Source organism: Ambystoma mexicanum, chromosome 10 (assembly GCF_040938575.1).
Source record: "Ambystoma mexicanum isolate Mex_15411 chromosome 10, UKY_AmexF1_1, whole genome shotgun sequence".
Taxonomy (NCBI): Eukaryota; Metazoa; Chordata; class Amphibia; order Caudata; family Ambystomatidae; genus Ambystoma; species Ambystoma mexicanum.
The window spans coordinates 1,548,129,023-1,548,144,065 of NC_090932.1; the positions used below are offsets into that span (position 1 = coordinate 1,548,129,023).

Sequence of the window (15,043 nt, forward strand, 5' to 3'; positions counted from 1 at the left end):
GCGGAGCTAGCTTTTGTTTCACAGAGCCCTCTGTGTGGAACACTCCCCCCCTCCACATCCAAAACAAACCCTCATACACAACCTTCAGAAAGCACGTCAAAACTTGACGTTCGACAAGTATGTCTAATGGCTTCACATGCCTTGTGGGAGGATCTACAAATACTCACCCAGCACCGCGGAGCGGTCGCGGAGTTCGAGCAGAGTTGAGCAGTCTTTGCAGGAGACTCCAGGCTGCCTCTCTCTCTGTGCTCCATTTCAGCTGCCTACCATTTTTGTGGGAGGACCTACAAAAACTCACCCAGCACAGGGGAGCGGTTGCGGAGTTCGAGCAGAGTTGAACAGTCTTTGCAGTCTTTGTCAGGACTGGAAGGCTGCTAGAAAATGAATCTGCAATGTTTGACGGTGAAACAAGCAAAGGAAGCCAAGGACGCCGAGAAAAGACGCCTGAGAAGCTCGCGTCCGACGTCCCAAACAACCGGCCATCTGCCTCTAAAGCAAATCGCCAGATCACGCCTGTCCGGCCTATTAAACACTGGCCTGAAGTCCCCCTTTACAAAGTTCACCGCACCCATTGGTAACATGTATGACACCATTAACTTGGAAACAACGGACAAAGAAACATCATTGGGCGAGGACTTCCAAAGCAAGCAGTTGTCGCTTCCAGAACCAGCCCGCAAGGCAAAGCCCCAAAAGCTCAACATTCAGGCGCAAAGCGAAACACGCTGCGACCAAGCGCCAAAGGAACTGATGGCAGATTCGGTCCCACGACAGCAGCCCAGTGCAGCAGGTCAAAGGACAGGCTGCGAGGGTTCTTGCTCTAACGGGTGGAGCAAGTGTCTGCGAGCTGATCCACAGCACAAAACAACATTTCGGAGATGCCTAAGGGATCTCACCTAAAAGAAGCAGCACCGCACAGCCAGTGAGGGTGCCTCCCCAAACCGTCGTGGAGTTCCGTCGTTTGGAGAAGTTGACGGGCCAGCCACGTGACTGCGAGGGGTTGGAGTGGGAGCGGCAGCCTCAGGTCTTGCCTGATGGCAAGCTGGTCCTGTTGGTCACTGAGGGGCTGGCTAGCCGTGGGGCTGTGTGTGACACAGCTGTTGCACAGGTCCACGTGGCTGAAAGCGAAGGGGAGGCAGAGCCCTGCGCAGGCTGGGCTGAGCAACACACGCCTTCACTGCTCCCCGCTCCAGAGCCCCTGTCAGCTGGAAGAGCACCCCCAGTGGAGCTCGAGGCGAAGCAGTCAAACAGTGACTCAGATGAACCTCCTACAGGCAACAAAGGTGCTCAGGAAATAATGTCTGAGGAAAGAACAAACAATGACGGCACCCAACAAACAAGCAAGATCCTAGGACATATTGGATCAAAAGCCCACAAAATGACATCTATAAACTGCTTGCTAGAAAAAAGAAAATCACCAAAAAAACGAAAACAACGCAGACTCAAACAAGTCAAGCAAGATCCAACAAAAAAAGCTCTGCTAAAAACAACATTCTGCAACTCTTTGAAGGACTTTCTTTTCAAGACAAGGCAAAAGAAAACACAAAGTCCTCAACAAATTAACAGATGATGAGATACTAGAGGTGCTAATAGACCCTGTGCCAGCACCAAAAGCTCACAAAACAGTACTGAAAAGCACCGAACACCAATAGTACAGAGCTGGGCAACCTGCTCAGACAAAACCTCAACAAATCTTCTTCTGAAACATCTGCGCCAACAAACATAACCCAGCCGGATCCATCAGAATAGCAGGACACGACCCCAGTAGCTGAATCACCGCTCATCACCGGCCCCTCACCTCAGGAAGAACTCACGACGCCCCCGGAGGAGACATCTCCTGCTTAAGCAGAGACAAAGGAGACGGAGAAAGAGCAAATCAATATCCCGCAGCATTTGCCCCCACTGGCTCCCACACTCAATGAAGAGCTTCACAAGGACAAGGACCAACCCCATTGCCACCCTGTTCTTGAAGCAGAAGATGACTGGCAGAGCCTGACAACGCTAAGGCCCTCAAGAACTAGCTCTTCAACGCTGGCCCAAAGAGAAATCCACCTTGCACACAACCAGTCCTCAGAAAGACCAAGACCAGAACAAACCCAAACCACGCCAGCAGGACACCTCCGGAAAAGTCACCCAATTCCAATCGAAACCCCTTCACGAAAACCTGACATGATGACCATAATGTCGGCCATAAGAATAGCTTTAGCGCCTTTCGGAAAACTCTATGAGGCACTTAACGACACGCTAAAGGACCACGCAACCCTAATTGCACTAATGCATACGAAACTAATTTACCTAGAAGGTTTCATCATGGCCAAAGAACAAGAGGCAAAAATTAAAGGTCAGACCCCCAGAGTCGAAAGGGGAGAAAAAAAAACACCAGTCAACCACAGAAATCCAAACAGAGCTGTTGCCAAGTCCTCCGCTCTTTAGATTCACCAGCAAATCACAAGACGGACCAATAACAAAGAAAAACCCAGAAAGCAAAGAAAAAGAAGCACATTAGAAACAAAAACCGGTCAACCATGACTGCATTACAATAGGATCACTGCCAAAGACAGGCCTCTCTCACAGGACCCAGCAGGCCCAAAAGAACATCCCAGAGGAACAAAAAAACAAATTGACCAAAGAGACAGAACGGCCAACTGTCAGGAAGGCAGGCTCAGCGAAGGCTCAACTCAGCAACCTGTGCTCTTTCGCTCACCAACGAACAAGCGCACTGCCAACCCAAAAGGTGGCACAACACCAAACACAAAAATCTCCACGATCGATAGAAGACTTCATGGCAGACAAAACCTCAATGAACTTCACCAGGCATTCGACGCCTGAACCAGCACTCCAGCCCATCAACCAAGACAAGCAGCACAACCAGACAATAGACGAGATGACAAAAACAAAGACAACAACCGGCCAGAAAGAATCACTTCAAAAAGATTCAAGGAAAGAGTGCCCGCTCATAGAACTACAAGTCGTTCCCTATCAAGACCTAAAGATTTTCCGACCAGACCCAAAAAACGTGGATCTCTCAAGTGCAAAAGAAGAAATGGCACCAAACAAAAACTTTTAAAATGGAACAAACAGACCAAAACTCTGAAGCAGTAACCCTAAACAGAGGGATGCTAATGAAGATCTTTAGAAACATCAGGGACTTCAAACATCTGAGACCAGACGACATCACCTTTGTAGAACCGTACCACAAAGCCCGTAAGGCAAAAGCCTACATACACATAAAAGAAACTGTAGCAATAAATCAGTCCAAAGAGACCAACGAGGACCTATGACAAAGAGGCTACTTCCTCACAGAGCTTCAGGCGAATCCCCAAATCACTGACCAGCAGACTCCTCGCATACCAGATCGCTCCCAGTCGACTCACTACAGGTCGAAAACCGTAGTAAACCAGAGCCCGGAAAACAACCCACAAAGCCCACATCGCCTCCCCTCTAGACTGGACCCTTAGCTAAGAAAAAAAAGGAACAAACCCTAAAACAGGGTGGTAAAGAAAAGGAAAACGACAACACAGATAAAGAAAAAAAAAACGTGAAAAGGTTTAAATAATGAAAGGTCCACCTGAAGCAAAAGAAAAGACAAAGCAAACCGGCCTCTCCTTCGCGCCAATAAAACAACTATGGACATGGCTACCTAAAGCAACCTCAAATCCATCCATCAAATAGCAACGACCAACGAGAGCTGAAAAGAAAACACCTCTGGAAAAAACTACAGGACTGCTCTCGACCCCGTCAACATTGAAAATGGCCTAGTGGAACACACAAGGGTTCAAGCACTTGATGAGAACAGGAAAAACAAACCTCAGAGACTTTGACATTTTAGCGCTACAAGAGACCTGGCTCACAGCCACGCCGGCCATGGACGTATACGAAATAACAGCCTCCCCAGCCTCAAGAGGTACGACAGGCCGCCCTTCAGCTGGTCTTCTCATTGCAGTCCCGTCAGGTAGCGGTTTGTCAATAGAAAAGCAACTATCCGCCTTGCATAGCCATCTATCGGTACTGGTGAGGTGGGCTCATCAAGACCAAAAGGCGAACAAAATCTGGAAATCCCCAATCGCAATAATAACACCCTATTGGAACCCTGACAAAATCGCAGATGACAAATTCCTACGAATAATTGAATCTGAAATAGACGAGATAGAAGCAAACTCCGAAACCACGCTGATAGTCATCTGTGGCGATCTAAATGCCAAATGCCCGAGCACAAATCCTCACCCGTCAACAACCAGCACCACCCCCCGAGGTGACTCAAGAGGACAGCAATGGTTAAAACTAATGGACTCAAGAAACATCCACAACACTGCACAGCTCTCATCAACAAAACTTCAAATCCCAACTTGGGAACAAGCGCTTCAAACGGCAACCATTGACTACATATTCGCCTCCGAAGAAATGTTAAACCTCATAACCTCGTTCAAGGTTCTACGAACAAAGGCAAGTGACCACAATATTTTACAAATAACATGGACCTCACAACATCTTGAAAAGTCCACAATGAAGGAAAAGATGGAAGTGTCAAATCAAGAGAACCGCCTAAGACTCACAGCAGAAAGGATAGCCGATTTGACATCCAACTACAAAAAGAAACTTGAAAAAAAACCTGACATGAGCAGGGCTGAAATCGACTATCAACCCATCTTGATTCAGTATCAGGCGAAACCCCCAAAGCACCAGAAAAAAGGCGAACATCAAGGTTTCCACCAGTATGACAAATTACTCGTGGACAGGCGCCGCACGATAAGAAAATTAAAGCGTCAGGCATCAAAATCCAGATCAGTCTCCATCAAAAAAGGATTGAAAGAAGAAGTAAAAAAAGTACAGATCTTGGCTGAAATCTCACCGCCTGAAACTCTACCAACACGACTCATAGGAGATGCTCAAAAAGGTAATGGGAAGAAACTCCAGGAAATTTTGGTCACTCATAAAAACGGTGGACAGGAAACAGGATCACACGCTATCTAACACGGTGAGCGAAGAAAGATGGAAGAGCCACTTTTCTGCCCTGTTTCAATCTCCTCAAGGATCACACACACCGAACAATTCCATCTGCCCATCGGCCTGGGAAGATCTCTCTAATGCCGAAGACATAGAAGGAGCAATTCGTAAAATAAAGTCAAGCCGAGCGCCCGGCCCAGACGGAATAACAAATATCAACTAGAAAACCAATCCCAAAGAATGGGCCGAGTTCATCAGTCTCATCTTTGAAGCAACAACAAGCACAAAGACAATACCTCGATCTTGGACAATGGCAACGCTAGTGCCAATCTTTAAAAAGGGAGACAGATCCAACCCCAGCAACTATCATCCAATAGCATTGCTGGACACAATCGGGAAAATCTACGGCTCACTGTTACTAAAAGGATTCCAAAGATGGGCAAAAAACTCCCCCTGTTGGGACCCATTGCAAGTAGGCTTCACGAAGAACATCAGTAAATATTATGCTTCTGAACATCATAAAGAACAAAACCCGCACACAACGATCCAAGGTCTTCGTAGCCTTTGTCAACCTAACACAGGCTTTCGACAGGATTGATCGTGCCTTGCTTTGGTCCAAACTAGAAGACTGGAAATGCTCAAATCAACTCTTGGAACCCATTAAAGCACTACACCGGGAAACATCAATGAGAGTGAAGCTAAACCAAATCGGAGCTCTATCAGAAGAAATCTTAATCAACAGAGGTGTGAAGCAAGGATGCCTGTTACCGCCAGCACTTTTCACAGCATTCCTCAGTGACTACAAAGACTCCGGCAAAGAGCTCAGAACCTTTGCACCGAAACTGGGGGAATCCACAGTCCCAAGCCTCCTCTATGCAGATGACATCATCCTCCTCGATCAAACCCCTATCGGGCTGCAACGTCAACTAAACAACCTAGCCAGTTACATTTCAAAGAACAACCTTGAAATAAACATAGAAAAAACAAAAATCCTGATTCTTGAAAAAACAGCAACTCGGAAGAAAATACACCATTGGAATGTCGAGAACATCAAAATCGAAGTCGTAAACGACTTCAGATACCTAGGAGTGATTATTGACAGTACGGTGAATGAGGCAAAAATGCAGAACAATCTGTGGGAAAAAACCAGGAGACTTGCCGCTCAGGCACGAGCCATAGACAGGAAATGTGGTTGCTTCTCGTGGCTTCCGGTAATAAAGTTCTTCAAAGCCAAAGTGGTCCCTTCCTTGACATATGGAGGCGAAGGCTTTCCTCACAATTCCATCGGGCATCTGGGAAAAGCTGGAGGGCCACTTTTGGAGAGAAGTGATGCGCCTTCCAAAATCAACAGCCATTGCGGTAATCAGAAGGGAACTAGGACTGTCTTCACTGAAAGCGACAGTAGACGCAAACGAAATGTCGCTGTACAGAAAAGTAATCATCCCGGAAGCCCCTCCACAATACAAACTGATCGAGCAAGAAATTCAAAAGGGACAATGTAAATTACTATACGCCTGGGCAGCAGAAAAAGAAAACTTCCTGGAAGAAATTGGCTGTACCAAATCCAGCGAAAGTCAAGAAGATGATGGATGTACGTGATTGGATACACACGCAAGACAAATCAGAATCCAATAAACTTCTTGTCCACCTCCCGCAGCAAAGCAAGAAACTAAACGACACCGCTCTAGTCATCAGAAGATTTCCAGACAAAAGCCTAAGGCAAACCTTCATAAGGGCAAGACTAAACCCCCTGCCAACAAACGAAATAAGAGCACTAAGAGGTCTATCCAATTCAAACATCTGTAGATTGTGCAGTGACCCCACACAAATTGAAACAGTGCGCCACCTTCTGACAAAATGTCCGAAAACTTTCGCCCTGAGGAAAGCTTACATAATTACGCTTCTGAAGCCGTTTGAACTGCAGGAAGAAGAACCTTGGTGGAACATTCTCATAAGCGAGAACAAAACCAGCTGGACAATCGCGGCATCAAGATTCTCGAAGCGGCCTTGGCAGAATGTCTCAAAATAGAAACACCATCAGCGAGGCCGGCAGATGAACAATCACCTTCAACACCTGAAGGATAAACGAACTCAACCACAGAACGACAAAAACCCAGAAGCGAAGATTCGCTCTTTCATCACTTTTGTAAAATCAAAGAAAATTTGATAAACACAAATAAAATAAATAAATAAATAAATACATCTTCTCACCCACATTTGCAGTTACAGATACTGTATGTACCAATTCCAGATACAGGACAATAGTTCACTGAATCTGTGAAGCTTACACCTTTGGTTGTATCATATATACGGTAATTTCAAAGTCATGCTCAGAAGTAATGTGACAGGGGTGGGGGTGGCAGCAATTACCATGTATGATACCAATCAAACAGGAACCCGAGAGACTTTAATGACAAAGGATGGAGAATACAACGCATGACAAATATAGACAAGTACAAGTATTGCTTCCAGGGAAGAGAGGAAACGTGCAGATTGAAACAGATGCGGGGTAGCAATCAAACCACCCAAAAACACTCAAACAACCGGCAGCCAAGGGAGTGGAGCAGGAGAAAACCAGGAAGAAAGCCAAGGAAACTGGAGCAGGAAAAAACAAGGACACACCCAACATCTCGCTCCTCTCTACATCCAGAGAGGACACGGAAAGGGGAAAGGAACTATAAGCATACCCAGAAATAGGGCACTAAATGAAAAACAGTAGAACCCACACAGCACAATCGTGCTGTTCAGGCGTGGCCTGGGACAGTGCTAGCCCATGAGTACGAGATGGCTAGACAGTGTCTACCCAATGCCCAAGCAAGCGTGCAGAACTGAACAAACACACAATTCAGGAAACTCAGGAATATGGGGCCAGCCACCATGAAAGACCAGTCACAACAGGCGCACTTCACCCTCGACCAATGTTACTGGACACCAGCCGCAGCAAGCATCTACCAACCACAGGCGTGACGCTTCCTCCACATAACCTTGGCGGAAGTACCCGGGTACTGAGTGCCAGTGCCCAACTGCTTCTCTGTGATCAGTGTAGAAACCTGGGGATATGTCATCCAAAGGTGGGGGAGGGGGGCCCAATATCTGAGATTAAAGTCTTTGGGTGGGGTTACCCGATAATGTGGCGGAGGGTAATGGGGCCAAAGAGGAGAGATTAGTCAAAGCGCATTAGTGTTGATGAAATAATGGCTAGGCCGGGGGCAGCCACCTGTGGGAGATGTGCCAGTGTAGTGTAAGGTGGTAGGTGATCTTAGAGGGGAGTTGTTTAATTAGGGAAATAGGAAGTAAGCCCTTATAAGGAAAAGCAACCCAGTGTCCTCGTGCACTCTTTGCACTCCTGCTTGCAGACAGGTTTTGTTTCAGTGTCTAACATTGCCACTGTAAATCCATCGCTCTCTCTCTCTCTCTCTCTCTCTCTCTCTCTCTCTCTCTCTCTCTCTCTCTCTCTCTCTCTCTCTCTCTCACTCTCTCTCTCTCTCTCTATCTTTCTTCTTTATTCTCTCTCGCTCCCTCATCAATCACATTGAGACATTGTACTCTTTGTGCAACAAGGATCTGGGAATTGACAGATGTGGGGTGGGAGCAACCTGGAGGCTGCCCTCATTACCATAAACTACAAGCTAAGGGATGAGAAACTGTGCATAAGGGATTCTGGGATATCTCTCTATATATAAATATATATGGTCTTTAGAATAATTAAGCATACTGGCTTCTGCAGTCCCAGAAGGGATCAGAATGGGTAGGTAATTGCGAAATGTAATCCTAAAATTACCAGATTACTACAACGGTTTAGGTCTATTTGATTGAAAATAATTGACCTTTTCACAATTTATCACATTTTCTTTGTTCGTTTTTTTTTTTATAAAGAAATGCGGGGGGAGACCTCCCTCACCGCCTCCCTCTCCCCCAGCCCCACCCCACTTCCCTCTACCTTAACATATTCCCATACCCCACCCCACATCTATATTTAATATGAATTGACCGAAATTCGTAAAGAATTCGAACAAAATAATTTGGTACATTCCGAAAAGGTCAATTTGGGCCGTGATCAAGTATGCTAATACCACTTAAACTACAAACTGTATCTATAGCCGAAGTCCAGTGCTGGCAAGGCCCAGAGGCATGCCCTTACTGGCGGGCACGAGAGCGGGAGGAACGAATTGTGAAAGGTTAGCACAGAGTCACACGCGTACGTGCAGCGCCCTGTAGGCACAGAGAACTGGCAGAAACTGGCAGTGGCGAACAGGAACTGGTAGCACGCTACAGAACAGGTAGGCAGACAAGCTGGCACAGGAAATCAGGAGTTGCCATCTGCAATGCATCACAGAAGCTGTCATGAAACTAGTTCTTCTGTACAGGGAAGTAGAGCGGAGCTTGACCCCCAAACCGGTCGATCAGCGCAGCAGTTGCGAGAAAAGAGGCTTGTGCTTGGAGCAGGGTGCGAGTTGTAATTACAAAGCCACACTGCCAGTTTCAGGTGTGCTGAAATCTCCTTTTGCTCGGGGTTTTGAACTACAGTGTAAAAGGCAACACAGAGGGATTCTGGTACATGTAGTTTGGGATCTCGGACAGAGTTGGGAGTGACGAAACAGCACTTGTAGTTCTGCAGACACCATCAGCAAGGGACCTGAAGCAGAGGTTGGAATGATTACCCAGAGGTAACCCTGGTACTTAGTGGTAGTTTGGGATCTGGGGCAGAGTTGGGTAAATTTTGGATCCACCATTTGCAGAGGACCAGGAACAGAGCCAGGGATGACTACCCAGAGGGATCCTGGTACATGTAGTTTGGATCTGGGAAAGAGTTGGAAATGATTAGACACAGAGATTCTAGCACTTGTATTCTGGATCCACCATTTGCAGGTGATCTGGGGCAGAGGTTGGAATGATTGGCCAGAGGGATTCTGGTACATGCAGTACTGAACAGAACACTCAGTTTATTCTGATTTTCTGGCCAGTGTTGAGGTCTGTACCAAGGTTGGGAACAGGATTCTAAGCAAATTGTTTGAGTGAGCATACAGACAGCGCCACCTGGTGGTGAAACATTGGGCACTGACAATAATGCAAACAAAAGGGAGAACCCGGTAAAAAAAAAAGGGGGAGCAAAGGTGCTTCATTTCACAGACAAAGAGTTTAAAACTCGAGAGCATAGGCGTAATTATACGGGGGGGGGGGAGACAGGGATGTTTGTCCCCCCCACCCCAACTTTCATGGCACACTATTTTGTCCCCATTCATTTGGCTTGGGCACCTTTTCTTCAGATGTCATGCCCCCCCCCGCCCCAACATTTTCAGCAAAGTTACTCCACTGCTCGAGAGACAGCAAAGAGGGGGGATTGTGTTATGATGTAAGTGTAAGTTAAAACAAGTTCATAAAAATGTATTACCAGATCCAGTTAAACATTGAGCTGCACTACGAGCTCATTAAGTTCTAAGAATGTTATTCTAAGAATGTGGATGAGAGACAAGAGAGACTGCAGGGAGAGAGCCATGTTGGCACTCGGCTCTCATAGGCCGCTGTCGCTGTAATGAAATAAATTACTGTTTCTTCATCACTGCTGCCTGGAGCCCTTATTTCCTCAGATCACATCACAGGAAGCAGGAAACACCCATCACAAGCGAGGGAAACAGCCATACTAGATGAGGGGGTGCGTGGGCCACATCACAGGAGCAGGGAATACGCCATTACAGCAGGGAGGGGTGGGATCACAGCACAGGAGCGAGTAAGGGGATAACAGAAAAAAACAAATAGGAGTCCTTACAAGAGGGAGCAAAGAGAGATTGAGTCACAGGATGAGAGGAGGAGTCTATAGAAGATGCGGCAATAGGTCCAAGTCACAAGAGAGATGAAGTCAACACAGTGGAGGGGAGCGGGACACATCATGCGAGCAGAGGGTGAGCCCCCACGCTTGTAAATGCAATGCTGTGCTACTGCAATGCCCTCTTCATAAGCCGCTATGCCTATGAAATGAAAAGGCTACAGTTCTGTAACATTGAGGAAAAGCTCATCCTTGGGTTAAGGCAGAGGTCTGCAACCTGCGGCCCTCCAGATGTTTTGGCTTCCATGATTCCTCGTCATTGACTATGCTGGGTGGGGCTGATGTGAGCTGGGGTCCAAAACATCTGAAGAGCCAAAGGTTGCAGACCCCTGACTTAAGGAAAGACCAATCAGTCACCCACCAACTCAACGAACATGTTTGATTCCATGGCAGGTAGGAATATCCTTTAAGAACCAGTGTCTTGCATACACACCCTTGAAAAGATCCACACCGCCCTACCTACAAGACCAAACAGAGTCAACTGCTTGCTTATCCCATTCGAGACCCGAGGGGACAGACGATTCATTGCAATCACTCATGCCTCTGGAAAATCCTACAACAAGACCTAAGACTTGATCCCCTCCCCATGACCTGCGGAGCAAAACTAAAGTCCAATCTGTTCTACTAGAACAGCTGTGAAGAACCGCCATTGGGCTCTGCCAAAGGTTCCAAGAAGCAACTGAGTTATTATGTGAGCATTGTACAAATAGATCAAATTAAAAGAGAGCAACACAACAGATGGGAGAAAAGGGATAAGAGGCGATTGATTATAAGAAGAGGAATCATATCAAAGTAGGGGATGACAATTCAACATAAACACAAGAAGGGCTGAAGGGGCCACATCATAGGAAAGGAAGATGAAATGCTTGAGACAAAAGGGGTCACATCATAGGAGAAGAGGAGGACCAATCGCAAAGGGAGGGGGGGCAAACCGGTCACATCACGGGAGAGGAGGGTGCGAAACAAGAGGGGGCAAAGAGGTCAAAACACTTGGCGGTGAGGATCTAACTCTAGAGGGGGCAAAGGGGTGACATTACTAGAGGAGAGGTGGATCCAGCACAAGAGGGGGAAAATATGTCTCATCAGAAGAGGATTGGAGGATCCAACACAGGAGTGGGGGAAATGGCCGCATGAAAGGCGGGGAAGACATGAGTATCTGACCAAAGAGGGGACAGAAGAGCGGAGCAAAGAGGGATTCCATCTCAGGAGAGGGGGATCATCCAACGTGAACACAAGGGAGTTTGCAGGGGTCATACCACAAGAGGGAGGAAGATCCAATTCACATGGGGGGTGGAGGGGCAAAGAACAGGAGTTGAGGAGGCAAAGGGGTCACATGACTAAAGAGGAGGATCCAACACAAGAGGTCACATATCACAAGTGAGAATGGTATAATGCAAGTGGAGAGGTAAGAGTTTACATCACAGGAGGAGGAGGAGGATCCAGCACAAGATAGAATGGCCCAACAAAAAGGGGGGAGAGTTGACATCACAGTTGGAGGAGGGTCTAGTGCAATATGGGACACAGAGAACCATCATATGGGGGTGAGGACTGGAGTACCCGACATGAGATGAGGCAAAGAGGGGTCACACTGTAGAGGAGAAGCATCCAAATCAAAAGGGGGCATAGGCAGGGGTCAGATAAATGAAGGGTCAGGGAACCCACCAGAAGAGGGAGCAAAAGGGTTACGTCATGGGTGATAAGGACGGGTGTACCAACACAAGAAGTGGCAATGGGGTTGGATCACAAGAGGGGGTAAAAGGTTTCATTCACAGGAGCAGAAGATGGGCCATTGCAAGAAGGAGCAAAGGGGGGCCTGTCAAAGGAGAGGATGAAGTAATCACAGACGAAGAGGACCCAATGCAAGAGATAGCAAAAAGGGGCGCGGGAGCATGGGGTCCACCACACGAGGTGGTAAAGAGGTATCAGTGGATGGGAGGGAGCTAAAGAATCACATTGCAGGAGAGGGGCAACCACCACAAGAGGGGGGAAAAGGTTATAACATCGGTGGAAAACTCACCACAAGTAGGAGAAAAATAATCACATCCCAGAGAGGGCAGAGAACCCACAGAAGAGGTTGCAAAGGGGTCACATTACAGGAGTATAAGACGAAGGAGGCAACAAAAGAGCATACGGGGGTAACCAGAGAGGAAAGTTCAGGGGCACTCCATGATCCGTACAATAAAGGGCCGCATACAGTGCTTGTATCCAGGGGCCACGTTATGATTATGTGTTCATGGGCTCTTTGAATGAGATTACGCCTTCAGGAGTGCTTTGCCCTTCTCTGCTTCCTCCAGAGTTCACCCATGCAGGTCAAGGGATGATGACCGAAGAGCCTGATGGAGAGGAAATTCCAACCAAGAAGGCGAGAAGAAACCGCTTTAAGTGGGGTCCGGCGTCCCAGCAGATCCTCTTTCAGGCCTACGAGAGACAGAAGAACCCCAGCAAGGAGGAGCGGGAAGCTCTGGTGGAGGAGTGCAACAGGTGAGCAAGACCTGCAGACAAGACAAGTTAGACATCTCTTCAAGCTAAGCAGGATACTGTGGTGGAGAATTGGGATCAGTGGTGGTGGAGGAGTGCAATTTGTGACCTAGATCTGGACTGGATAGAGATCTCTGCAAACAAAGTTACAAACTGTGGTGGAGAAATGAGATCTGTGTTTTAAGTGGGAAGCTCTGGTGGGGGCGTGCACCACCAGGCTAGAATTGCAGGAAAGACAGCTTAGACATTTCTTCAACACATGCTATGGTAAGATTTGAGATATGTGGTTCAAGCAGGAAACTCTAGTGGAGGAGTGCAATATGTGAGCTAGGTGTGCAAAAAAGACAGGTCAGACATCTCTGCAACCCAAGCTGGTGACAATGATAATAACTGACATATATGGTTCCAGTAGGAAACTCTAGTGGAGGAGTGCAATATGTGAGCTAGGACTGCAGATAAGACAGGTCAGACATCTCTGCAGCCCATTCTGGAGACCATGGTAAGAATTGCGATATGTGGTTCCAGCTGGAAACTCTAGTGGAGGAGTGCAATATGTGAGCTAGGTCTGCAGATAAAACAGGTCAGACATCTCATTAACCCAAGCTGGATACTATGGTGGAGAATTGAGATCTGTGGTTCCAGCAAGATATACGCTAGTGGAGGAGTGCAAAATGTGAGCTAGGTCTGCAGATAAGACAGGTTAAACATCTCTGCAGCCCATGCTAGAGATAATTCTAAGAATTGAGTTATGTGGTTCCAGCAGGACACGCTACTGGAGGAGTGCAATATGTGAGCTAGGTCTGCAGGTAAGACAGCTTAGACATCTCTGCAGCCCATTCCAGAGACTATGGTAAGAATTGAGATCCTCTGTTGCAGCAGGACACGCTAGTAGAGGAGTGCAATATGTGAACTAGGACTGCAGATAAAACAGGTTAGACATCTCTGCAGCCCATGCAACAGACTATGGTAAGAATTGAGATATGTGGTTCCAGCAGAACACGCTAGTGGAGGAGTGCAATTTGTGAGGTAGGCCTGCAAATAAGACAGGTTAGACATCTCTGCAGCCCATGCTAGAGACAATGCTTAGAATTGAGATCTGGGGGGCTCCAGGAGGACACGCTAGTGGAGGAGTGCAATATGTGAGCTAGGTCTGCAGAAAATACAGGTTAGACATCTGTGCAGCCCATGCTAGAGACAATGGTAAGAATTGAGATCTGTGGTCCAGCAGGACACACTAGTGGAGGAGTGCAATATGTGAGCTAGGACTGCAGATAAAACAGGTTAGACATCTCTGCAGCCCATGCTACAGATTATGGTAAGAATTGAGATATGTGGTTCCAGTAGAACACGCTAGTGGAGGAGTGCAATTTGTGAGGTAGGTCTGCAAATAAGACAGGTTAGACATCTCTGCAGCCCATGCTAGAGACAATGCTTAGAATTGAGATCTGGGGGGCTCCAGGAGGACACGCTAGTGGAGGAGTGCAATATGTGAGCTAGGACTGCAGAAAAGACAGGTTAGGCATCTGTGCAGCCCATGCTAGAGACAATGGTAAGAATTGAGATCTGTGGTCCAGCAGGAAACTCTAGTTGAGGAGTGTAATATGTGAGCTAGGTCTGCAGATAAGACAGGTTAGACATCTCTGCAGCCCATGCTAGAGACTATTTTAAGAATTGAGAGGTGTGGCTCCAACAGGACACGCTAGTGGAGGAGTGCAATATGTGAGCTAGGTCTGCAGATAAGACAGGTTAGACATCTCTGCAGCCCATGCTACAGACTATGGTAAGAATTGAGATCTGTTG

The 15,043-nt window shown here is 47.2% G+C and overlaps 1 protein-coding gene across 2 annotated transcripts in view; it reads left to right on the forward strand.

Moving 5' to 3' along the window:
• LOC138492554 (hepatocyte nuclear factor 1-alpha-like) overlaps nt 1-15,043 on the forward strand; it is a 195,723-nt gene that overhangs the window by 120,795 nt on the left and 59,885 nt on the right. For both annotated transcript variants that reach the window (XM_069619782.1, XM_069619783.1), the window contains exon 3: nt 13,060-13,246. In XM_069619782.1, the coding sequence (XP_069475883.1) occupies nt 13,060-13,246 (187 nt within the window). The remainder of the gene's footprint in view (nt 1-13,059; nt 13,247-15,043) is intronic.